Source organism: Furipterus horrens, unplaced genomic scaffold (genome assembly GCF_987537825.1).
Source record: "Furipterus horrens unplaced genomic scaffold, mFurHor1.1.pri manual_scaffold_4, whole genome shotgun sequence".
NCBI lineage: Eukaryota > Metazoa > Chordata > Mammalia > Chiroptera > Furipteridae > Furipterus > Furipterus horrens.
The window spans coordinates 135,564,526-135,589,788 of record NW_028327174.1 but is presented as its reverse complement, the minus strand read 5'-3'; the positions used below and the strand labels follow the sequence as shown (position 1 = coordinate 135,589,788).

The 25,263-nt window shown below is 36.1% G+C and overlaps 1 protein-coding gene across 1 annotated transcript in view; it reads left to right on the top strand.

The window, feature by feature from the left end:
• FOCAD (focadhesin) overlaps positions 1 to 25,263 on the top strand; it is a 336,121-nt gene that overhangs the window by 113,303 nt on the left and 197,555 nt on the right. The window contains exon 11 of the mRNA XM_090274062.1: positions 3,446 to 3,703. Coding sequence (XP_090130188.1) covers positions 3,446 to 3,703 — 258 coding nt within the window. The remainder of the gene's footprint in view (positions 1 to 3,445; positions 3,704 to 25,263) is intronic.

Genomic DNA, 25,263 nt, shown 5'->3' with positions numbered 1-25,263 from the left:
ACCTGTTTCACCACGTTGTGGCACTGTATGTGGGGGAGGGGTCAGCCCTCAGCCCTTTTCCTGGCACTTCTCCCATATCCCATATGGGACTGGTGCATCTCTATCTGTTGCCCTGGCCGTGGTTCCCGGAGTGGGTGGGTTTGTGGATGTTCTAGGACTGGGCGGCCCTCTAAACAAATGGACTCTACTGAGAGACTGGCAGTTTCTTCCTTCATCTCAACTCCTGCTGGTTTTCACGATCAGAGCAATGAGGCTTTATTTTCCCTGGCTCTGGAATTGTGAGCTGCACAGTCTGGTGTGGAGCTGGGAGCATTCCCCAGGTATCCCTCTGGACTTTTGTAATGTGCGACTGTGCTTTCCACCAGCAGGCCACAGCCACTGTCGCTGCTGTTGCTGCCCCTGCCCCCCATTGTCGTCTCCACCCGGCTCTGCCCCTCCTACCTGTCTATATGAGTATTTCTTCTTTATAGTTTTGTTTGTTGGACTTCCATGTAGCTCAGTTTTCTGGAACTCTGGTTGTCCCCATTTTTTAGATAGTTGTATTCTTTCTTAGTTGTGGAAAGAGATGCAGCATATCTATCTATGCTTCCATCTTGGCCAGAAGTCCCTCACAAAAACTTTTATAGGAATATTTATATTCATAATAACCAAAAAATAGAAACAATCCTAATGTCCATTAATTGACGAATAAATAAAAATGGTACATCTGTACAATAGAATATTATTTGATAGCAAAATGAAGTATTGATACCAGCTACAACATGGATAAAAACATGCCAAATGAAATAAGCCAGTCAAAAAAGATCACATATTATGTGGTTCCTATTATACAAAATACCCAGAAAAGGAACAGAAAGTGTGTTAGTGGTTGCTCAGGGGTGGGGGATCAGAGTGAATGAAGAATGATTTTTAAATTGGTATAGTGTTTCATTTTGGAGCGATTAAAATGTTCTAAAATTAGATATTGATGATGATTACACAACTCTATGAATTGCTAAAATCCATTGAGCTGTTAACTTTAAAATGACAGATTTTGAGTTATGTCTCAATGAAGCTGTTATTTAAAAAATTTATAAAGTTTCACTTTTACTTCTCATCCTTTCAGTTGTTATCCTTGTCTATATAAGTCAGTCTCCAATAACAGAACATTTATAATCTAGAGATTTCTAATTTATATCTAATTATACTCTTAATTAATTAAATTATTTTATTAGCAGGCTATATCTAACACTTCTTTAATGTCTATGGCTTCTCCTGAGCCATTTGGGCATACAGCTTACTTCGGCAGAGTTCTATTAATCCTCTGTCCCTGACTGCACTGCTTTATTTCTTTGAGGAGCCACTTTGAATTGACCTAAGCATAACATCATCTTTGGGTATCATTTCAGTTTGGAACTGTCAGGCTATTTCTTACTGCAGAAGTTATTCACAATTATAAATGAATTCCCAGGCTCCAGCTGAATCAACTCTGTTCCTATCAACATACTGTCTATTACAAAAAAAAATTGTTCTCAGTTCAAGTTTGCCATTTGCCCAGAGCTGCCTCTTACCAGGATGGGGAGCTGGGCAAATGCAGTGGGTTTCTTTAGTTTAGTTTTATTTGTTTGTTTGTTTTATATCTTCCCTCTCGTTGGTGAGTACTTCCTTTCTCTTTTTTATTTTTTTATTTTTTTTTTTATTTTTGGTTTTTCAATTACAATTGTCCCGTTTTTCGCCCATTTCATATCCCTCCCCGCTGTCCATGTCCATGAGTCATTTATACAGGTTCTTTGACTAAACCCTTCCCTTACTTATCCCCCTTCTGTCCCTCTCCCCTCCCCCCTATTGACTGCTATTCTGCTCTTTGTTCTATTTAGTTCTTTTGTTTGTGTTGTTATTTAGTTTCCTGTATTAGGTGATATCATATGGTATTTTTCTTTCTTTGCCTGGCTTATTTCACTAAGCACAATTCTCTCTAGTTCCATCCATGTTGTTGCAAATGGCAGGAGTTCCTTCTTTCTTTCTGCTACATAGTAGTAAATGTACCACAGTTTTTTGATCCATTCATCTACAGATGGGCACTTAGGTTGTTTCCAGCACTTAGCTATTGTAAACAGTGCTGCAATGAACATAGGGGTGCATAAGTTCTTTTGAATTGGTGTTTCAAGATTCTTCGGGTATAATCCTAGTAGTGGAATCGCTGGTTCAAAAGGCAGTTCCATTTTTAATCTTTTGAGGTAATTCCATACTGTTTTCCACAATGGCTGCACCAGTCTGCATTCCCACCAACAGTGCAGTAGGGTTCTCGTTTCTCCACATCCTCGCCAGCACTTGTTGTTTGTTGATTTGTTGATGATGGCCATTCTGACTGGTGTAAAATGGTATCTCATTGTGGTTTTTATTTGCATCTCCCTGATGGCTAATGATGTTGAGCATTTTTTCATGTGTCTATGGACCTGTATGTCCTCTTCGGAGAAGTGTTTGTTCAGGTCCTTTGCCCATTTTTTAATTGGGTTGTTTGTTTTCTTGATGTTGGCTCATATAAGCTCTTTATATATTTTGGAAATCAGTCCCCTGTCTGTGATGTCATTGGCAAATATGTTTTCCCATATGGTTGGTTTCCTTTTCATCTTGCTGATGTTTTCTTTTGCTGAGCAGAAACTCTTTAGTTTTATGTAATCCCATTTGTTTATCTTTTCCTTTATTTCTCTTGCTTTAGGAGATGTATCCGTGAAGAAATTGTTACGTGAGATATCTGATATTTTCTTGCCTATGTTTTCCTCTAGGACTTTTATGGTGTCGTGGCTTACATTTAAGTCTTTGATCCATCTTGAGTTTATTCTCGTGTGTGGTGTAAGTTGGTGGTCTAGCTTCATTTTTTTGCAAGTCCCTATCCAGTTCTCCCAGCACCATTTGTTAAAGAGGCTCTTCTCACTTCATTTTATGTTCCTTCTCCTTTATCAAATATTAGTTGACCATAGAGTCCTGGGTTTATTTCTGGACTCTCTATTCTGTTCCACTGATCTATATGTCTGTTCTTATGCCAGTGCCAGACTGTTTAGATCACAGTGACTTTGTAGTATTGTTTGATATCTGGTGTTGTGATTCCTCCTGCTATGTTCTTCTGACTTTCTTAATACTAATGACTTTTCCAAACTATTTTGCCTCAGGATCTTATTTATTGATTTTTTTTTTTTTTCTGTCTTAACTGGGAGCAAATGGTAAATAAGAGGAAAAGTAGTGATAAATTATTCTAGAGTTCCTAATAACAACTGTTTTTGTCTTGTGTAATTTTGTTAGCCCAAATATGTGCAGAGAGGTTTGGGACATGCATTGAAAATTCTGTATTCATTTTTTTGGATTGATTTCTTACAGTGAGATATAAAATAAAAATGATCAGAAATATATTTGTAACCAATACATTTACCTCATTTTATTCATGCCTTTTTTTTCATTTATTTTTCAGCTGCCCTACAAGCTTGTGTTTCCCATAACCAGCACGTATGGTTCAATATTTACAGCCTGGAGGATTCTTGAAGTAATGAGTGAAGAGTCTGCAGCGAGTGACTGGTTGGCTTCAATAGAGTCCTTGCTCCCTATTACTGCAGTGATCCCTGGGCATGTTTTTCTTATGCTGGTTCACCTCCTTATTGAAGATAAAGGACGAAATCTTCACCAAGTACTGAAGGTCACTACAGAATTAGCCCAAGCAGATTCCTCTCAGGTAAAGAAAGGAAATAATGGAATAGTAATGGGGGTAAAGCTTAACTGTTGGAATTATAGATTATCCTTACTTTGCAAATAATTTTTATCATTTTAAAAATATGGGTTGATTTTTTTCTTCTCCTTCTCCTTCTTCTCCTCTTTCTCTTCCTCCTTCTCCTTCTTTCTCCTTCTTCTTTTTACTATCTGTATTTTCCCAATTTTTGTTTTTTTCTCCTTACTCTGAGTTGTGTATACTTAATGATGCAGAAGTTTCTTTAATGAAAACACACCTTGCAAGGAAATCTGCACATGATGTTATTCTAGTATTTTTGTTTACTGGTGGATTTGTCAACTTGTAATCTTGTTAATTTCTGCAGCCTATTCTAAAATGCATATATCTTAGGTAGATGCAAAATAATTAATTGATTTTAAAGGTACCTATATGATAGGCGTTAATCTCTTATTTCAATTTAACCCTATTTAGTCATTTAATGAACTAAAAAATATTGGGTTCTTGCTATCTATGGTTTTAATCAACATGCTGGGATGTGAGGATAAATAGTTATTCTTGCTATCTTCACAGAACTTGTAGTGTAATAATAGAGCAGTTAGACGTTAATAAGACTCCCCCTCCCTTTAAACTAACCATGTATTTAGCATAATATTCTTTTTTTTCTTCACCATTGGATGGGATCTGTAGAATATATTTCTTGTGAAGGTGTTTTCTAACTAAGTAGATATGGTATTTTTAATTATTTTCTGTTTATGAGTATCTGGTATTTGTGCTTGTATTTCTTTTCACATATGGTGTGGAAAAAAGTCCATCTCTTTATGGAAAATTATGTGTTCCTACAGGAAAAAATTTGGTAGTGAAGGTGTATAAATGTTTATTTAAGATATGAAATTAATGTGTGTGGAATTCTTTTTCATCATGGAAATAATTGCTGCTATCTAAGAGTTTTCCTTGTGACCAGACCTCTTCTGGTCTAATTCTGCAAGTGGATCTGTCATGTACTCAAAGTACCTTTGTCTCATGGTGTTTCATATGTATAGTGGGACTCATTTCAACTTGCTTCCTACTTTATTTCTCTTTTCACCTTCCCTAATGATCTTGCTTCTACCAAGTGTTTTCTTTCACTGTTGACACTTTGTATGATAATCTCTTTCGAATAGTTATCACCTAGAAAATGTCTAGAGATTATCTAAAGAAGTTACACAATGGGTTACCTGATCTGTGTATGCCACTGATGTAAAATTTGTATTGCATACAATAAGTATGTATGTTGATACTCAGGAAATTCATGAATGTTTGATATTCTATAGCGAAGATTTTCAAGCAGCATGCCACAATAATTTTTAGAATGTGTAGAACCTGACTATGTAGTCAGGGGCACTGACCTCTTTTCCCTTAGATTGTCAAATAAAAAAATGACAACAGCCAACATGACAATGGCCGTCCAATGAGAATGAATCAAAATTATACCTATTTTTTTTTTATGTAAGAATGGCAAAAAAATATATTTTTGTTGTGCCGCAGAATTTTTGTAATTAGTTATATGTTCCACGATATGCAAAATGTTGAAAATTGCTGTGTGATACTTTTGGTTAGAAGTAACAGAAACCCGTCTGTCCTAAACTTTTTATTCGTGCTAGAATTTACAACATCCATGGTCTAGACCATATATTCATTGCAGAGTTTCTTTCCTCTGTGAATTAGTGGAGGCCCAAAGCCTTATAACCTGGTATTCACAATCCAAAAGGAAGAGCATGGTAGAGGTTTTGGATCAGCTTTGCTTGGGTAATGTGCCTACAGTGGATCAACCATTATGGCAGATAATGGGTCACTTTAATTGAGTATCCTCAGTAGAATTGGGGTAGAGGAAGTGTCAGGGTCCTGAAATTATCTGTGCCGCTAGGATCATATGGAATAAGGGAGGGATGAGTTCCCAAAGGAAAAATAGTATCCTGGTTTTTTTTGGTTTTTATTTTAAGTAGAAGTATATAAAATTGGAAAAAACATGAAGAACTTCTTAGTTAGCATTTTGGGGACACTGAAAAGCTGTAAATGAATTTCAGGTGTGCTACCATTATTCCTCTGCCTCTCAGGTAGCCAGGTCGTTGTCTAAGCTCGGGATGCCAGAAGCCCTTAGCTGGCAGTTTCTGGCCACCTGGTTTTTTTGTTTTTGTTTTTTCACTTACCCCAATATTCTTATACACATTATTTTTCATGTGTGCCATGAAATGGAAAAGGTTGGGAAGCACTAGAGTGGCCATTCAGGTTCATTTATTTATTCAATAAATGCGTACTTAGAAGTAGTACCATAAATTGAAGCCAATATTTTACATTTCTCTTGATTACTTCTTAGTTTTGAAAGAAATGAGAAAAAATACCCTATAATTGTACTTGTTAAGATGAACGGCAGGGTGAAATGTTTAAATATAATTACACAAACTCATGCAGAAGCAAAGGCAATGACATTAATAAGAACTTGAAAGTGGAGTTAATTGTTTTAAAAAGAACAAAAAAGTGTCCCTGAAATAGGATATAGTGTTTTTTCCCTCAAGTTTCTTTATAAATTGACCACAGCATATCATTTCACTGGCTGTTAGCTATAAGAGAAAGCAACCAAAAAAAGAAGACAATATTTTGAAAAAGCAAATTTTCTAATTGTGAGTAGGTACTTGAAGTAGATTCAGTTTAAATGAGTTAGGGTTGTAGTTTATTATTGGAGGAGTGTTACCATTTCTTTAAGTTGACAGACTATATGAAATGTATTTATAGTTCATGTGTGTGTTTTTTCTCATTTTATAAAAAGAAGCTGTATTATAAGCTATCATTGGCTCAAATTCTGTTTTGGTGGTCACTTAACTTCTATAGTAGAATTCACTAGCCCACAATGTACTTATTTAACTATTAATTTTACAAGGTCTGTCCAGAAAAAGTCCAACCATTGTTACTATAACAAGAACGGTTTGTGTGCATTCAATGTAACCTGGCAGCCAAGGAGAGTGGGCTGAAATGTGGGTGCATGAACAACGATGATTTCGCTGTACTAGTCAGTGAGAGCGGTAGACACCATTGAGTGAGCATGTGTACTGTGGGGCTGTCACATTCAAAATGACTGAATGAGTAGAGCAATGAATCTGCATCAAAGTTTGAGTTAAGCTTGAACATTCCTCTGCAGAAACTGTTCAAATGATTCAGAAGGCCCCAGCTATGGGCAACTGGTGATGGGCAGGTTCATCATGACAACATGCCAACTCATGCATCACTTTCATGCAGTTTTTAGGTGAAACATCAAATCACTTAGGTCACTCAACCCTGCCACAGCCCAGATTTGGCATCCTATAATGTCTGGCTTTTCCCAAAACTAAAATGACCTTTGAAAGGGAAGTGATTTCAGACCGTTGATGAGATTCAGGAAAATACAACAGGGCATCTGACAGTGATTGGGAGAACTGTGTGAGGTCCCAAGGTGCCTGCTTTGAAGGGGACCGAGGAGTCATTGTCCTATGTACAATGTTTCTTGTATCTTGTATTGTCTTCAATAAATGTCTGCTTTTTATATTACATGGCTAAATACTTTCTGGACAGGCTTTATAGGTGACAAATATTGAAAGAGATGTTCCATATAGAAATATACTTTGGTATTATTGTTATTATTCTAAAGTATTAATATAAGTTATTTTGAGTAATACGAGTTAATAGTAATACAAATTGTCATTGTCAACTAGTAATGTTACATTAGTGTTAATAAAGGTAAGAAAATGTGCTTTTAAAAAACATGTGATTCTTTTACTTCTTACTTGTCATGTAGTTTGATGGATTACCCCTTTCCCGATAAGTTTTTATCCTTAATCTCTTATTTGGTTCCCTTGTGACATTCATTTTCCACTAGGTTTAATACATTTAGGCCATGAAAGATTATGAAACTATGTAGTCTGAAGGGAACTTGGCCTTGTTAGTACCATTTTAGAGTTAACTGGATACAGATGATGGTAAAATAACTATATAGTTACCCTAAGCCACAGCAATAAATCAATACTTGAAAAAAACAGTAAGAAACTTTTTTTTAATGTGTCTAGAAGTGTTGTTAGTGGTACTAATAATCCCTATCGTTTTCTTACACGGACATGAGACTTATTTTGCAGAGGATACAAGCTCAGGTCAGGCAGTGCTCAGTAAAAGTTGTGCCTGTTACATTTTTGGAGGAAATATCTTAGTGTTGTGGGGAGAGATCCAAGAATGAGAATCCTGCATGAATTTCCATGGGTCTTGAAAGTTATCAACACATTGATTTAGTTTAGAAAGAGGTTTCCATATCATACTCTTTGCTTATAATAAATGGAGTGCCATCTATTTCTTTACTTTGCGCTTTTTTGTTTGTTTGTTTTTCTGGAAGTAACAGTTGATAGATTCACATGCTTTATGGTTGTGTTTATATAACAGTTACTGCCTTTCTGATAACTGTGAGTAATGTATTTTTTATAATTGGAAGTAAATTATTCAGGCTGCCTTCAGAGATACCTGATGACAATTGAAGGAGCACATTGCTTCATGGCTCTTGTACAGCAATGTCTAGCTGGCCTTCTTCTTTGCTCTTCAGAGGAAAAGAGAGCTATTTTCCACTTCTTATTTGTCCAGGATCTGGTGGCATCTGGTGTGAAATCAATGGCAGTCAATGTGAAACATAGGCTCTATTGAGTTAATTGAAGGATAATATGGACCCCTGGCCTAAATGAAGACATTTTCTGAACTTTAATTTATAGCTTTTTATGGGCAATATTAAATCACCAACCTGTGTAACATGACTGTGGACAGTTTGGAAATGTCTGACATTGACATAACCTGCTTCAGAAGAGATTAGTAACTCTTAGTTAATGAACAAGTATTGATTGACCTCCTATCTCCCCATTGATAAGAGCCCAGCACAGTGACCTCTCACTTGCTAAGAAAGACACCTGGCTCTCTGAGCTGCACTGTGTGCCTCTGATGCACATTTACTAGGTGATAGCACATGTTTTATACTTCCTCAACCCATTCCATATACCTGATTGTATCTGGCTTCTAAGACTCTCAACCAGAAACGTTACTTTTTCTTCCTTCCTTTCTATCCCTTCCTTCCATTTTGGATTTTGTGTATAGTTCTTTGCCGGCTCTGACCTTAGCTTCCAGTAATTGCCACCACCTCTGGCAGCTTTAGGTAAACTGTCTCTATCTACTTGGGAAGTCCCCCATTAATCCCCTATGATATTCTCTGATCCCTGAACCCTTGAGAAGAAAAGGATATTACCTCTTGAAACCTCTAATATCTATTAGCTTAGCTGTATTATATTAACTATATTATTAAATATGTAATTATTAATGTAATAAATATACATTGATATATTAAATATAGAAATTATTATAATCATTTATCATATTAGCTATATTATTAACTATGGCTGTTGGTATTGAGATCTTTCCATCTGAAACATTATTCTCTAGAGAATCATAGGGATGTTGGAGGAAGCTGTTTTTCCCACAGCTGTGTGATTCTACAAAAGCCTTATAGCAGTCACTTGTTAGTGGTTTTAGAACTTAAGAAAATGTGTTTTTTCCTATGTTTCTACTTACATTTTTAAGAGTTTATGGCAATATTAAATATTAGTACTTAGGCATCTGAACTGAATATTAACCACAAAAATTAGTAATTTTTTAGAAGGCTGAGATGGTTTAAAATAAAAGCTATAATACCTCAGTATGTCTACTTCAATGGAATAACTAAACATTATATGTAAGGAATATCAATTTCTTTTGATTGATTTATAAAATGGAATGTGCCAAAGAGGAAAAGTTAATAAACTTTGACTTTAGAGAACCTCAAGTTCTTTCCTTAAAACCTTACCCTCACTGAAAAGCTTAACAAATTCAGCTTTGTAAAACTCAATGCTTCTTTCAAACCTTGATACTTGCTTACTTCTGTTTTTTGGAAGTGGGGATAGATTTGTGGGTTTGTTTTGTTTTGTTTTGTTTTTACCCAGTTTTACAACTCTGTGGCCTTTTACTTCGTCTTTACATGTTGGTGGTTAAGTCTTGCTAAAGGTCTTGCTTAATGGGAACAATTGCAATCTTTTATAATTTTATTTTATCCTTTAATGTTTTTTCATAGCTTAATTTGTTCCATTTGTAAAAGTGTATACACTTTTGAGCCATTTGAAATGACTTATGTGGCTAGGTTCATGGCCCATGACTTGCTGGTCTTTTAAAAGTCATATATTATCAAATAGTAAAAAGTTGACTTAAAGGGCAGAATCCTGTTCTGCTCTAGGTCATAAGCCATATTTTAACATAGAAAATGAAAGGAAATGTGTGTAATTTAATGGTCTGTAAGTTACTGCTGTGAAAAAAGGAGAAAATATATTCTACGAAGGAGCTTCACAAAGAGTCTTTGGACACTTCGCACTCTGTTCTGTTGTCACCAAATTCTGTGATTTGCTATCCCTGAGGCCAGTTTGCTTCCTGAGGTCTGGTTGTTCTTCACAACAGCAAAAAGAAGCCAGGAAGTACGTACTTTTAATAAAGAGCTTTACAGATAAAGAGTGCTATACTACCATTCCCATTGATTATGCCTAGAGCAAAATTGGGATGAGCTTGTCAACATGAAGCAATTAGATAAAGGAACACAAACCAAAATACGAAGTGAAGTATCTTTTCCATCCTGTGGCAATATATTTATTTCTTCTTTATGAAACTCGCCTAGATACCTCTAGAATCAATATTTTTAGCTGGCATTTGATCCTCTTAATGTTTTGCAGGGTTTTTTGTTTGTTTTTAGTGAAAGCCTAAAGTTTATACTCAGTGAGACAGTTCTGTGTCAATTTCTTGCCTTTCCTGAGTGTTAATACTGGGCTAAGTCTCTTCTGACGAGTCTAGAGATTATAAATTGCTTACAATTCTCACTGAAAAAATTGTTTGTGATTTTCAGTTCAGCTCTATATCACAGTGACAATTACCAGCTTACTAAAAAACTGAAACAAACACCACTTGTCTTGTTGTGTCATTGAAAACTAAGCGTCAGAAAGAATGGAGTGATGTTTGGTGAGGATGGGACCCAAAACTGAATTGAGAACAGTGGAGTGTATCTGCTCTGTTTGAATACCAGGTAACAGTAGCTTTGTCTTCTGGTTAAAACCTGCTTAAAATTGGCTTCTAGTGCAGATGAAGGACTCAGGGGAATCAGATTTTGTGGTAATTTTGAATTTCATAACAGGCACAAGGAATTCTGCTCAAGGGCAAAATACACTGAAGTCCACTATTGCCAGAATAAACCTTTTAAAATTTAGTCAGTGGACAGGGAAGGGAGAAGGGAATGTTGTCATGGCCTGACAATCTAAAGTGAAGCTGCCAGTGGGCATCCCTGACCATTTGATTCCATAGTCAGACCTTCAAATCAGAGGGGAGTTATATTTACGGAAACATTTTCTTAAATTCTAAAGACAAATCCATGTCAACTTCCTAGTTTTAACATAGTCTACTCATTTAGAAGCTGAACTATCTTTTTTTAAATTGTATTTATTGATTATGCTATTGCAGATGTCCCAGTTTTTCCCCCTTTACCCCCTCTCCACCCAACAACCCCTACTCCCTCAGGCAATCTCCACACCTTTGTTCATGTCCATTGGTCATGCGTGTGAGTTCTTTGGCTACTCCATTTTTTATACTGTACTTTACATCCCGATGGCTATTCTGTAACTACCAATTTGACTTCTTAATTTTCTTAACTCTTCACCCATTCTCCCAAACACCTCTTGCATCTGGCAACATCAAAATGCTCTCTGTATCCATGATTCTGTCTCTGTTCCCCTTGTTTGCTTAGTTTGTATTTTAGATTCAATTTTTGATAGATATGTATTTATTGCCATTTTATTGTTCATAGTTTTGATCTTCTCCTTTTTCTTAAATAAGTCCCTTTAACATTTCTTATAATAATGGTTTAGTAATGATGAATTCCTTTAGTATTTTCTTATCTGGAAAGCTCTTGATCTAACCTTCAGTTCCAAATGATATCTTTGCTAGGTAGAGCAATCTTGGCTGTAGGTCCCTGCTTTTCATGACTGAATATTTCTTGCCAATCCCTTCTAGCCTGCAAAGTTTCTTTTGAGAAATAAACTGACAACCTTAGGTCTTATGGGAACTTCCCTGTGGGTAACTAACTGCTTTTCTTCTTGCTACTTTTAAGATTCTCTCTTTATCTTTAGCCTTTAGCATTTTAATTATGTGTCTTGGTGTGGGCCTCTTTGAGTCCATCTGGTTTGGGACTCTCTGTGCTTCCTGGATTTGCATGTCTTATTTCCTTTGCCAAATTTGGGAAGTTTTCTTTCATTATTTTTTCAAGTAGATTTCCAGTTTATTGCTCTTTCTCTTCTTCCAGTAACCCCATGATGTAAATGTTGGTACACTTGTTTTTCCAGAGGTTCCTTACACTATCCTAATTTTTTGTTTTTGATTCTTTTTTCTTCTTGTTGTTCTGATTAGTTGTTGTTTTATTCCTTATGTTCCACATCATTGCTCTGATTCTCAGTTTATTTCACTCTTCTGTTGTTTCCCTGTAAATTATTCTTTATTTCAATTAGTGTATCCTTCAGTTCTGGCTGAATCTTTTTTATGCTGCTGAGGTCCTCGCTAAGACCTTGAGCATCCTTATAACCAATGTTTTGATTTTTGCATCTGATACTTATCTCCCTTTTGTTTAGTTCTTTTTCTGGAGTTTTGATCTGTTCTTTCATTTGGGCCATGTTTCTTTGTCTCCTCATTTTGGCAGCCTCCCTGTGTTTGTTTCTATGTATTAGGTAGAGCTGCTATGACTCCCTGTCTTAGTAGCATGGCCTAATGTAGTAGGTTTCTTATAGGATCCAGTGGCACAGCCTCCCCTATCACCCAAGCTGAGTACTCGAGGTACACCCTCTTCTTGTAGTTGAGCTTTTATTGCTGTTGGCAGGTCAGTAGGAGGGAATTACCCAGGCCAGTCAGCTTTGAGGATTGGCTATGACCACTAATCACCAGCCTTCATTCTCCATGGAGGATCTGTTATGCAGGGGCAGGGTGTTGGTGCTCCAACATGGTCTATAGCTGTCCACTGGGTGTGCAGGCTTTGGGGTTTTCAGAGTGGTGCAGGCCAAGGTCAGCCACCACCTGTGTTCTGCCTGAGGCCACCTAGAATGAGCTACAAAGCAATTTGCAGGTGGCTTCTACTTGTGCCTAGCCTGGAGGTTCCCTAGTGAAATCAAGCATGAACCAAGCCTGGATGCTGCTAGCGCTGGGCCTAGGGCCACTTAGCAAGAGGTGTGGGGGCTGGGGGCTCTCTGAGACTGGCTGTTGCTTGTTTGAGAGGATTTGAGAAGATGTGAAGCATGAGCCAAGACAAGCCATTTGTATGGAAATGCCACTATTAACTGCTTTAATAGGCCACTAAGTTGGGTGGGATGGAGCCTCAGGTAATCACCAGAGCAGGGCAAACAGTGTGAGCCATGTTCAAGGAGTCTCAGATACGGCATGCACCTGCCAGCTCTATGGCTGTGTCAGTGGAAGACTCAGAAAAGGAACAATGGCTGCTGCCCACTGCTCTGTCTGGGAGAAAGATGTCCCCAGTTACCACCCTAGTGCTAGACACTTCAGTTTTTTCCCATATACCAATGATGCCTTTCAAGCTTCTACCCAGTTGGTGGAGCTTAGACGGAGTGAGTCTGAGTAAGTCTGTGTGTGGGCCCTTTAAGAGGAATGCTTGGGAATCCAGCAGTCCTTCCATCAACTTAATCCCTGTTGGTTTTTACAACCAGAACTTATGGGGACTTACCTTTCTGGCACTGAAACCCTGAGCTGGGAGGCCTCACTCCTAAGATATTCCTTCCAAATTTTAATCCACCACTCATGGGTGTGGGACCAGCCTGTTCCCTGTCTTCACATCTGTGCTCCTCCTACCAGTCCGGATGAATTTTTTTTTTTAATTCCATATTTGTTGGACTTCCATTCAACTTGATTTCTGACTATTGTGAGTGATGGTGGTTCTATAATTTAATTGTAATTTTGATGTGGTTGTGCGAGAAGGCAAGCTATATTTATCTACACCTCCATCTTCTGAACTATAATGAACAAATAATAGCTAATAAAAATAGCTAATATTGACATGCTTTCATATACCAGTCACTATTCTAATCACTTGCTTTTGCTAACAAACTCATTGAATTTTCACAGCTGTTTGAGATTGTTACCACCACTATTTAGGAAACTGAGGTACCGAGTTTGATTAACTTGCCCAAAGTCATACCACTAGTAACTGGCAGTCAGGATTGAACCCAGCACAAATGGTTATAGAGTCAGTGCCCTCATCCATATGCTATTGTCTCTTTGCATCTTTTAGTTAAAATATTTTTTAAAATATTTTGAAAGAATAAACAAGGTTCACGGGCTTTACATTCTTTAGATTGGTCTAGTTAGATGTAGAGATAATTTAGTGCTAAGAGTGGTAGAAACTTCATTTTGCTTGAAATCTGGCCAGATCTTCAGTCTAGTGTGATTATTTTTACCTCTATTATGCTGGCTCCCACTGGCCCTTCTATAAATAGGCAAATCACATTTTGTCAGACATTTATACCTAAACAGAACACATACACAGGGTCATGAGTCATGTAAGCACACATTAAAAGAAAGATCGAAAAGGTCCAAGTGAATCAGCGTCAGCAAGCATGCTTGCAATTGGGTCAAAAATTATTCTTTTATATATATATTTTCTTTTTAATGATCATAATTGGAATATTCTGAAATCTGTTCAAATATAGGAATATTTTTTAGTGAACAAAAAAGTGTGTTGTATTATATTCCCTTTATTTTGAAAAATGTTTACAAAATATTGAGAAAATTATACCCTCGCTGTTAGGTTTGAAACATTTTAAAGGGTTTGGCATGATACACAGTTAATTTAGCATCTTCTACCAGCATAAAAGAATCAGTCATTCAGTAAATAGTCATGAGAACTTTTCTGGGACTCTCATTTTAATTGAAACTTGGCATACAAAGATAGCTATTGGGGGAGTCAAAGAGTATAAGGAAATGGGCAATATGTTGTGTGAACCCAGAAAGGGGCTGCTAAGGAAGACTGCCTGGAGAACATGATTCATGAATTAAGTCTTATTGAACAAATACAAGTTTAAAAACAACATCTTTGAAATGAATCAAAAGAAGCATATTGCGCTTGAAGTGCTTTTTATATATTACATATGCTCTTCTATTGGTCAGGCAGTGGAATAAATACATTTTTGGAGGTCCTAGAGTAGTTCTTTACTTTGTAGAACATAGGTTCACTAGCAGTAGTTTTATCTTAAGTTTCAGGTTTAATTTTCTTGTTGAGGAGTGAAAGAAATCCCTGACATTTAGTTTCAATTATAGCTACTGTCTGATAGCTATAAGTGACAGGGTGAGCTGTATTTTGGTAGGAAAAGTCTACTCCAGAATTCTTAAAAGTTGAGCAGCTATGTTGGCTCTCTTACCAGCCACATTGATACTTATTCTGTCCCTTTGACTTTTGAGCACACTGGACTTCTACCCTACTGGTGACAATTTTGAGATTTTAGTGATATAGTGTAATAGACTCTTTTGCAAGTTTTCAAGACAGTTTATGTAACGGGATTGGGCAACCTAAAGGCAGTTTATTTCAAATGGGTAGACATGGTTACAAACTCAGTGGAGCCAGACAGGTAGTTAGGAAGTAACTTGGTATGATTTCTGTCAGGCGTCCTGTGTATTGATTAGATTTTTGGAAACTTTGTTCCCCGCCATTATTGTTTATTAGCATTCTTGTGGTAGTGGATCATGTCTGCGTGTGAAACAATTCATGTATTTTCTTCTATCTAAAGAAAACAAGCATATAAAAATATATGTAACTTGAATTTATCATATCACAGAGTCAAACAACACTAAAGATGAATGAAATGAGTAAGGACAAATTAGCATTTTGAAGTGTCCTATAGTTATCTTGAATGTAATCTCTCTTCAAAGGAAATTTTCAGTAAATTACAATTAGATTTAAAATTCATAAAAGGAATTCTTCAAGAGAAAGTGTCTTACTTGGTTTTTGTTTTTTAGTAGCCTTGGACAGTTCCTGGGCTTTACCTATTTTGTTGCCTAATTTAATTAACACATAAAAATATTAGATGTATGGCTCTGGCTTGTGTGACTCGGTGAATTGAGTGCTGGTCTACAAAGTGAAAGGTCACTGGTTCGATTCCCTGTCAGGGCACATGCCTGGGTTTCAGGCCAGGTCCCCAATTGGGTGTGTGGGATTGATGTATCTCTCACACATCAATGTTTCTCTCCCTCTCTTTCTCCCTCCCTTCCCCTCTCTCTAAAACTAAATAAAATCTTTAAAAAATATATTAGATATATATACCAGTCATCCTGCGAACAGTAACTGTTTTGTAATATTGTCATGTGTTACCCAAACTAATTGAGGGAACTGTTCAGAGTCCAGGAAGAGGGATTAGGTTAGGTTAGATTACAGTAAAATCTTATTAAATGAAATTCTATTAATTTAGGGTCCTGGGTAATTTGATATAGGATGAGTTAAAACAAAGCTGATATTGAAGCTTTTTTTTTTTGTCCTAGACTTTTTGGGTTTGCTCATTTGCATTAGTACAATGAATGTGCCAATTTAAAATGATCAAATTATCTTCATTAAGACATATCAGCAGGACTGGTACTTAGCAACACTTGGCTAATTAGTTTGTTGTATTTTTGTGAAAGTAATCAAATTTTATTTCTTTTAACATTTTTATCTAATCCATCTCATCTACTTTCATTGTTTTCAGTAGTCTAAATTATTTTTATGGTAATTATACTGGTGGCATTTTACTCTTATTTATGTATGTTTAATTGTTAAATTGTATTCAGTTTTTATAGGCATAACTTGAGCTGCATGGAATTATTATTCAGCTTAAAATACTATAGATACTTTATTTTTTTAGATCCCATTTTATTTGCTGAGAATTTTCAAGTCATTGATTTATTCATATATATAATATAATATAATATACAGTATTCCCTCACTTATCCACAGGTATTATGTTCTAGACACCCCCACAATAGGTGAAAATCCATGAAGTAGGAACCTTACATTTATTTTAGTATTTATATGTATTTTAAGGCTTTATAAACTGTTCCCACATACTTATAAACCATTCCCAATCCCTTATTAACCGTTCCACACTTTTATAAACACTACTTATGTTCTTAAACATACTCTACACTCTTAAACCTACGTAACTTTAACAACATACGTATACAGTACTGCAAAATCCCGCGATATAGCGAAAAATCTGTGATGAATAATTAAATATAATATTTTTAAAATCCCATGATACAGTGAGGCCACGATAAGTGAACCGCGATATAGTGAGGGACTACTGTAATATAATATAATATAAGTATTAGTGAGTTGACAAAGGCATTAAAAATTATTGTTGAGTACGAGATGGTATTGCCATGTGGAGGTATGAAAGTGTCTTTGGAACATTCATGAAGAAGCCCATAAGTTTCCCTGATGCAGGGGAAAAGGAGGGCATCCTAGGCAGGATGAAAAGCATATTCAAAGACATAGATATATTGCAGGTCACATTATGATAACGAGACTGCGAATAGTATTATATGAAACTGGGATATAAAGGATGAGGGAAATTGATCCTGGAGTGGATACTGGGCAAGCATTTGGAATCAAGATCCAGAAGAGCCTTACAGTAAGGCAGGAGATGAGAAATTAAAGTATTGGAGTAATCAAATATAGAAGAGATAGTTATATAACAGGATGTTAGAAGTTTTGATAGGGACCTTGAGATACCAAGATGAGTTTTGGAACAGAAAACCTGGTAGAATTTGTAGAGTATTAGGAATAAACCTTGATATCTGAGTACTACTGAAGTTTTTAGCCCCTCATTCATATTGAGGGTCTAGAAGTTAGGAAATAAGAAGATAGAGTAGAGAGAGGATTCTTGAAGTGATGAGTCCTACAAGTGATAGCCCCTTATCTCAATCCTAGTGACAAGGACTTCAGTGGGAACCCACTTCCCCCAATCCAGCTGAATATGTATCCCTTGTAGGTGGGATAGACAGATGTATATGGTGGATTTGGTACTGCCCAAAAAAGTCTAAAAGAGTGATGCACTGGCTAGCTTGTGTGGTGGTGGAAGCAGAGAGTCCTGCAATGTAAGGGATTGGCTTACATGCCTAGACTTCTTCAGAGCAAAAGGTGTGCTAGTGTTTCCTATGGATAAAATCTGAGCAGCATGAGCAAGATAACTACAGCAGAATTGTCTCATCTCATCTTATAGGTCTGCTTAGGGGGTATACAGGCCTCTGCTGAAGGAAACAGAATTTCTAGAGGAGCAGTATCGTTAAACCAGAAGAGAGTATCTTACCTGCATCAAAAATCTAAAGAGAATTTAATCTTGCAGATTTGGGATGCTTTTGGGGAGCAGTAGGAGAATCCCTGTGGGGCATGGACTGTAAAGACACTTCTAGCCCTGTGGCAAAGGAGTGCTGACTCTACTCCTCAGAGGAGCCTGCCCAGATCAAGAGATGGGAGGGGGAAGCCAAGCCTATCAGCATCGATTAAAGGTAGTAAGGTTAAGGGAACCCCTGAGAATTCCTCCAACTCTCACTATAGCCCTTTGCTGCAGAGATTCTCAATATAACCTTCCTAATCTCATCAGCAAGTCAGTAAGAAATGTGTAGATGTTCTCAGATTTAGGCTTCTGTGGGCAATGAATGATGCTGAACCATTTATTGTAGTAGAGATTCCAGATGGTTGATTTATTTTACGTCTTTTCCTTCGGTTTCCACTTTTAAATGTTTTGTGCTTCGCTGAGGTTTTCAAATAAAGATCTCAAAATCCACTTTATCCAGAGCTTTTCTTGATAATGTCATATTGCCTTTGTAATTAATGGTGCATTGCTGAAATGTTGTGAAGCATAAAAGTAATTGTAACAAACAGTTATGCCCATTCTGTCCTTTTTATTTATTTATTTTTTCCTTTGAGAGAGTGGAATTTCACTTAACCCCTATAGAAACAAGGAGCCTTATGCACAGTTCTGTTGGTTGGTGGAGAATTCTTGGTACCTGTTTTAAAGTGCTCGGTGATGGCATTTTAGTTATTTTGGGGGGTTCAGGAAATGGTGTGCAAAATTACTGAATGGTTTTTAAAAACCATGGAAAAAGGCAAAATCATGCATGCATACATTATATTGTCTTAAATCAGATCCTAGCTAAAGCTGTAGTGACACATGCTGTTCGTGAAAGACTTAATACAGTCCTTCTAATCGGATGAATTGTCTTGTTGTGCAAAAACTGTTATTACACTGTGTGTGCAACCAACCATGTTGCGGGGGGGGAATTAAATCGCCTGACTGAGAGGTCACTTGTGAATAGTAACACAAGATCTATTACTGTTATTAGAGACTCTGGAGGACATTCACCCTTTTATGGTCTTTCAACTGCTGGAATGAAATATTTTAGTGGTAAATGACACCCTTCTGGGAAATCCTACTAAAGATTCATTTTTTTCCCTGCTCTTTGTACGTTAAAAAGGGTGGAGAGGGGCCTCAGGGAAAAAAACACATTGTTCTTTTCAGATCACTTAAAATTTTTTCTTATTTTGATTTGGTATGATGACAGTTGCCTTTGAATATTCCTCATTATACCTTTTTTAATCTGTGTCTATTAGTACTACACTTTATCTTTTGTAACATGTCATGTACATTCTGTAATCCCTTCCGTAGGGAAACTCGCAATCACATAAAAGCTCAGAGACCAGGGTGTATGTGGTCTATACCAAAATCTGGATTTAAGCACTTTAAAATACATGAAATGAAAAGTCTGTCTGCTTATTTTGTTTATTTTCTTTTGAGGATCTTTTGAGTGTATATAAGGAGTATTATGTGAGTATGTATTTTAGTTCTGCATGACAATAGTGGTCAGTGGTAAATATTTTAGGAAATATTTTCAGAAGTAAATGGATAGATATTGATCTGAGGTGAAACTTTATAACATAGATTTCCCTTCCAGTGGATTACATTCGTTATAAGCTGTCAATACATTTGGTATAGTTTATTACCACTCAGGAATTTTCTGCCTTTTTGGTATTTTGCTAAATGGTTGAAATTAGTTTTTGTGGGAATAAGAAAGAAATAAGAATAGCTACTGATAGCATTGCAAAAAATTTTGTAAATTTTTTGTTAATTATAAAGTCAAATAACTGACTTTTTCCTTTTCCCATTATTTCATTTCAGTATCTTGTTCCATCCTTTCTTTTAAAGGATCCTTACAGTATTGCCTAAAAGATATGGAGCTGTTAGAGAGATGTGAATAGGCACATAAATTCTGTTGGACTTCTCAGTGCCTGCTTTTGTTACAGGTATTTTGATGGGTTCATTAAAACACATCTGTTGAAATGGGGGTTGGTAAGAAAAGGGAATAGAGGCAAGGGAATACATTGTCAATAGGAATAATATACAGATATTTGAGCTTCACCTGGAAATAAAAATAATTTAGTAAAATGGGAGATAGAAACCCTTTCTCAGGTTGCTAATGAGAGGCTTGACCTAGCTGCTGCAGCAGCAGCATCTTTGGGGATGATGAGAGATGCAAAATGCACTGTTGCTAGGCAACTCTCTTGGTTGCCTTTGGAGCAGGTTCACATGTGCTAAGAGCTAATGAATCCTTCTGTCTGTTCTTTGAAACTGTTCAAAAACCAATGAAGACATACCCAGACATTTAGTATTAATAAGTACCTGAACTATTCTTGCCATATCGTTTACTTATTAAAAATTAAGTTGGCCATTTAGTATGTCCTGAATATTGCTTATTTTTTCAAGTTGGACCAAAATTTGAGGCCTAATAAATACGTTTTCAAAAAAGAGCTGACTAAGGGATGACTTAGTTACAATCGATACTAGTTAAATTATTCTATATTAAGGCTTATTTTAAATGTAAACGCTTTTTTTCCCCCCAATATGTTAAGTTATTTGAAAGTTGCCCCTTTAAGCCTCCAAGAAAGTGGTTAATTGCACTGTCTTCATGCCTTGCTCAGCCCAAGGCTATCATTTCTGAAGATGATAGGAATCTGGAACCCCACTCCGCCTCGCCCCCCCAAAACAAACAAACAACAACAACAACAAAAAAAACACTGGACAAGTAGCCTGTAAGACAAGCCACAGAACAAGAAATAAAGCCTGATAAGGAGCATCACCGGATCAGATAATGAATCCAAATGCTTGTAAGATCCCACCGAACCTCTAATAATACTTACCTCTCAGGGATGTTGTAAAGATTGCAAGACCTTTTGTATGAAAAAACATTGTAAAGTGCTATATGAATGCTAGTTTTTGCAGTGAATTCCAAGGGAGTCTAAAGTCAACAAAAATTTTATGTTGCTGTATTATTAGCTATTAGTGAGGCTTGTTAATATTTTGGTAGGCTATAGAAAATTATAGTGGGATTTATTTGTAGCAAAATTCAACTTATACCTGATTATATTTTTGTTGTATGAACCTATGATTTCTCTTAATGTCACATCATTAGTATAATACTGTGTGATACTCAATAAATATTAATTAAAGTAAGTTGTGTATACTTCCTGTATAGACTCTAAATTGAATTGTTTCATTTCTTCCAATATTGCGAAATACATTGGAGATTCGGTTATAATTCTGTGTGTCTGCATTTTCTCATCTCTAAAACGAGGATAATAAAAGAACCCGTATAATTAAGTTGATCATGTGGGTTAAATGAGATAATCCAGAGTATAATACCTGGTTTATAATCAGTGCTCAATAAAAGTTATGTATTAAAATTGTAGTTGATTTTCATAGGTCCTTTTATTTGTTTCAAAATTACTTTTCTGCTGCTTTATGTTCTAGGACCAGTGCTAGGGTATTTAACAAACTAGACATGTTCCTTTCCCATATGGGGCTTATTGTCATACTTTATTCCCCAAGTACATAAAGAGAGAGAGATTGCTGTTTTCTGTGTGTGTGTGTGTTTTAAACTGCACTTAGATACATAAAGGGGATAGGGAATAATGCTGTTCAGTAGAAATATAATATGAGCAGCATATATAGGTTTAACTTTTGTGGTAGCCACATAACAAGTGAAAATAAACCGGTAAAATTAATTTTTAAAATATATTTTATTTCACTCAGTGTATCTGAAATATTTCAATATGTAATCAACATACAACTATTAATGAAATATTTTATATATAATTTCTGTACTATACCTTCCAAATCTGGTATGTACTTAACCCTTACAGCACATCTCAATTCAGATTCGCTGCATTTTAATTGCTCATTAGCCACATGTGGCTAATGGCTACTGTGTTGAATAGTGCTGAAGTACTAAAAAGCCCCAATGCTCATTTCTTTGATATAAATGTAAATATGTATTAAGAAATACTCTTCCCATTGGTTTTATTAGCTGAAAATAGCCTCACAGTCTCTGCAGTACAATAGAAACCTATTTATAATCTTTAAGAAACGTAATACTAAAATAGAGTTTTTAGAGAAATACTAAGATTGGGTGATGGAATGTCTGGAGGTAGCCAGCCTCAAACTTATACTTTAACCTTGTCTTTCTTCTGTAGTTAGTCTTGATTTTAATTTAGCTCATGTTTACTGATTATTTGCTCTGTGTGTGCTCCTGAGCAAATACAAAAAAGAAAGTGTTAGGAATAAGACCATTACCTAAAATATATCGACATAAAGTTGTGCAAAAAGCTAGAAGGACAAACAGTATTTAGAATGTTCTATAATAGAATTAGTCTATTATCCTTTAATATTTTTCATGGTTGTATTGAATAAAACACTATTTTCATAGTTAGTACATGAATAGTTGAACTATTCAATTTGAAAAAGGAAAAAACAGAAGTTCAGTGGGCAAAAGAAAGGGCTAGATGTGCCTTGAAGACTAAGCTGAGTAAGAAGGCAGGGGAGAAGCATGATCAGGCTTTGTTCCTTGACATCAACTATCTTTTTTGGGCAGGAAATCTGCCCTCTGTCTCATTCCTCCACTGAGCATTTGCTGGCTTCTACTGCTACTTCATACATTTCTGTCTACTAGTCCTATAACTACTGTTCATTTAATATTCAGTTCAGGTCCATTACTTATTGAAGCACTGTTGAAAATAATTTTATTTTACTAAGGTATTATAATATGTAATAATATGTAAAATATCTAAGTAGTATTACGATAGCCATATATAAACATACTGTATGTCTTAATGAATTTATCTTCACCCTCTCCCTCAATATATATACACATAGGCATACAAAGGCATTATGTTATATATGTTTCTCTGTGCCTTGTGATTTTCTGTCATCAATATGTTATACCCATCTTTCCATGTTAGCTTATAAAATCTAGTTTATGGTTTTTAGAGGATACTGGTGTTCCATAGTATATTAACAGCTTAATGTATGCAAATGCTTTTATATTGATAGATGTTTAAGTTGTTCATGGTTTTTTTGTTGTTGCCTTAACAGATAATGTTGCAAACATCTGAGGCATTCTTGGGAACCCCAGCCTTTTGGAATAGCATTGTCCAATAGAACTTTCTGTGATGATAGAAATCTTCTGTAATCTGCTGTTCCGTACAGGAGCCAGTAACCACATATGACTGTTAAGATTTAAAATCTGGCTAGTGTGACTGAGTAAATGGACTTTTCATTTTATTTTATTTTCATTATAGTTTAAATTAAAATTCAAATTTAAATAATTATGTGTGACTAGTGACCTCGTTATTAGGCTGCCCATCAGTAGAATCACTCCCTTTCTCTAAAAATGGAAAACAGTCATTGTTTTACTATTTAGTATTTTGCACTTATTTAAGACGGTCTTGAGTTATTGTTTTCTTGTACTTATATCTTAATTTCTGTCTGTAGAAACTACTTTCTATACTTCTTTTAAACCTCACCTGAGGATGTGTTCATTGATTTTAGAGAGATAGAGGAAGTGGGGAGGGAGAAACATTAATGTGAAAAACATTGATCAGTTGCTTCCCATACATGCCCTGACTAGGTAGGGATCAAACCCTCAACCTTTTGGTGTACAGGACAATGCTTTAATCAACTGAACCACCTGGCCAGGGCTATTTTCTATAGTTTTATCTTCAAGTTTAGTTTGGCTTATTCAATCAATAATAATTGAGGTTACAGTTGTGAGTTTTTAAAAATGTAATCTTTTTATTAAAGATTTTACTTATTTATTTTTAGAGAGAGGGGAAGGGAAAGAGAAAGAGAGGAAGAGAAACATCGATGTTGCTCTTGTACACCCCCAACTGGGGACCTGGCTTGCAACCCAGGCATGTGCCCTGACTGGGAATTGAACCGTTGACCCTTTGGTTCACAGGCCGGCACTCAATCCACTGAGCCACACCAGCCACGGCTAAAATTTAATTTTTATTATGTTTTTTCTCATTACAACTTAACCCTCATATAACTCCCTCTTCCCAACAATCAACGCACTGTTGTCCATGTCTATGAGTCCTTAGTACTTTTTGCTCAATCCCTCCACCCCCTAACCGTACTCTGTCAGTTGTCTTCCAGCTCCCCATCTATGAATCTGTCCCTATTTCCCTTGTTAGTTCAATTCGTTCATTAGATTCTACATATGAGTGAAATCATATGGTATTTGTCTTTCTCTGACTGGCTTATTTCACTTAGCATAATGTTCTCCAGTCCATCCAATATCGTCACAAAGGGTAAATTTTTATTCATTTTTATGGCCAAATAATAATCCATTGTGTAAATGTCCCATAGTTGTTATATCCACTCATCTACTGATGGACACTGGGCTATTTCCAAATCTTGGCAATTGTAAATAATGCTGCAATGGACATTGGGCTGCTTATGTTCTTTTGAATTAGCATTTTGGGTTCCTTCAGATATATTCCCAAAAGTAAGATAGCTAGGCCAAAATGCAGTTACATTTTTAATTTTCTGAGGAATCTTCATACTGTTTTCCACAGTGGCTGCACCAATCTGCATTCCCACCAACAATGCATAAGGGTTCCTCTTTCTCCACATCCTTGCCAGCAACTTGTGATTTTCTTAACTACACTGTATACTTGAGAGTAGGGACAGTCTTTTCTCAGTTGTATAATTAAAGCTTAACAGAGTACTCAGTGTGGAGTTGGCCCTCAAAATGTTTTTGATTGTTGGGTATATAACTTATAGCAGAGTTTACTGTTACTATTGATATCAGGAATACTCTAGAAGTTATTCTTTTTTGTTTTATCTTTTAAATTATATTTATTGTTTATACTATTACAGTTGTACCAGTTTTTCCCTCATTGCCCCCCTTAACCTGCCCCCCCCCCCCCCGCACTCCCTCTGGCAATCCCCTCCTGTTGTCCATGTCCACGGGTCATGCATATATGTTCTTTGACTACTCTGTTCCCTTTGTTGTAGTTTACATCCCCATGACCATTCTGTAACTAACAATTTGCACTTCTTTCTAAAAATTTTTATTGTTTATTTTATTACAGTTCTCTTAATTTT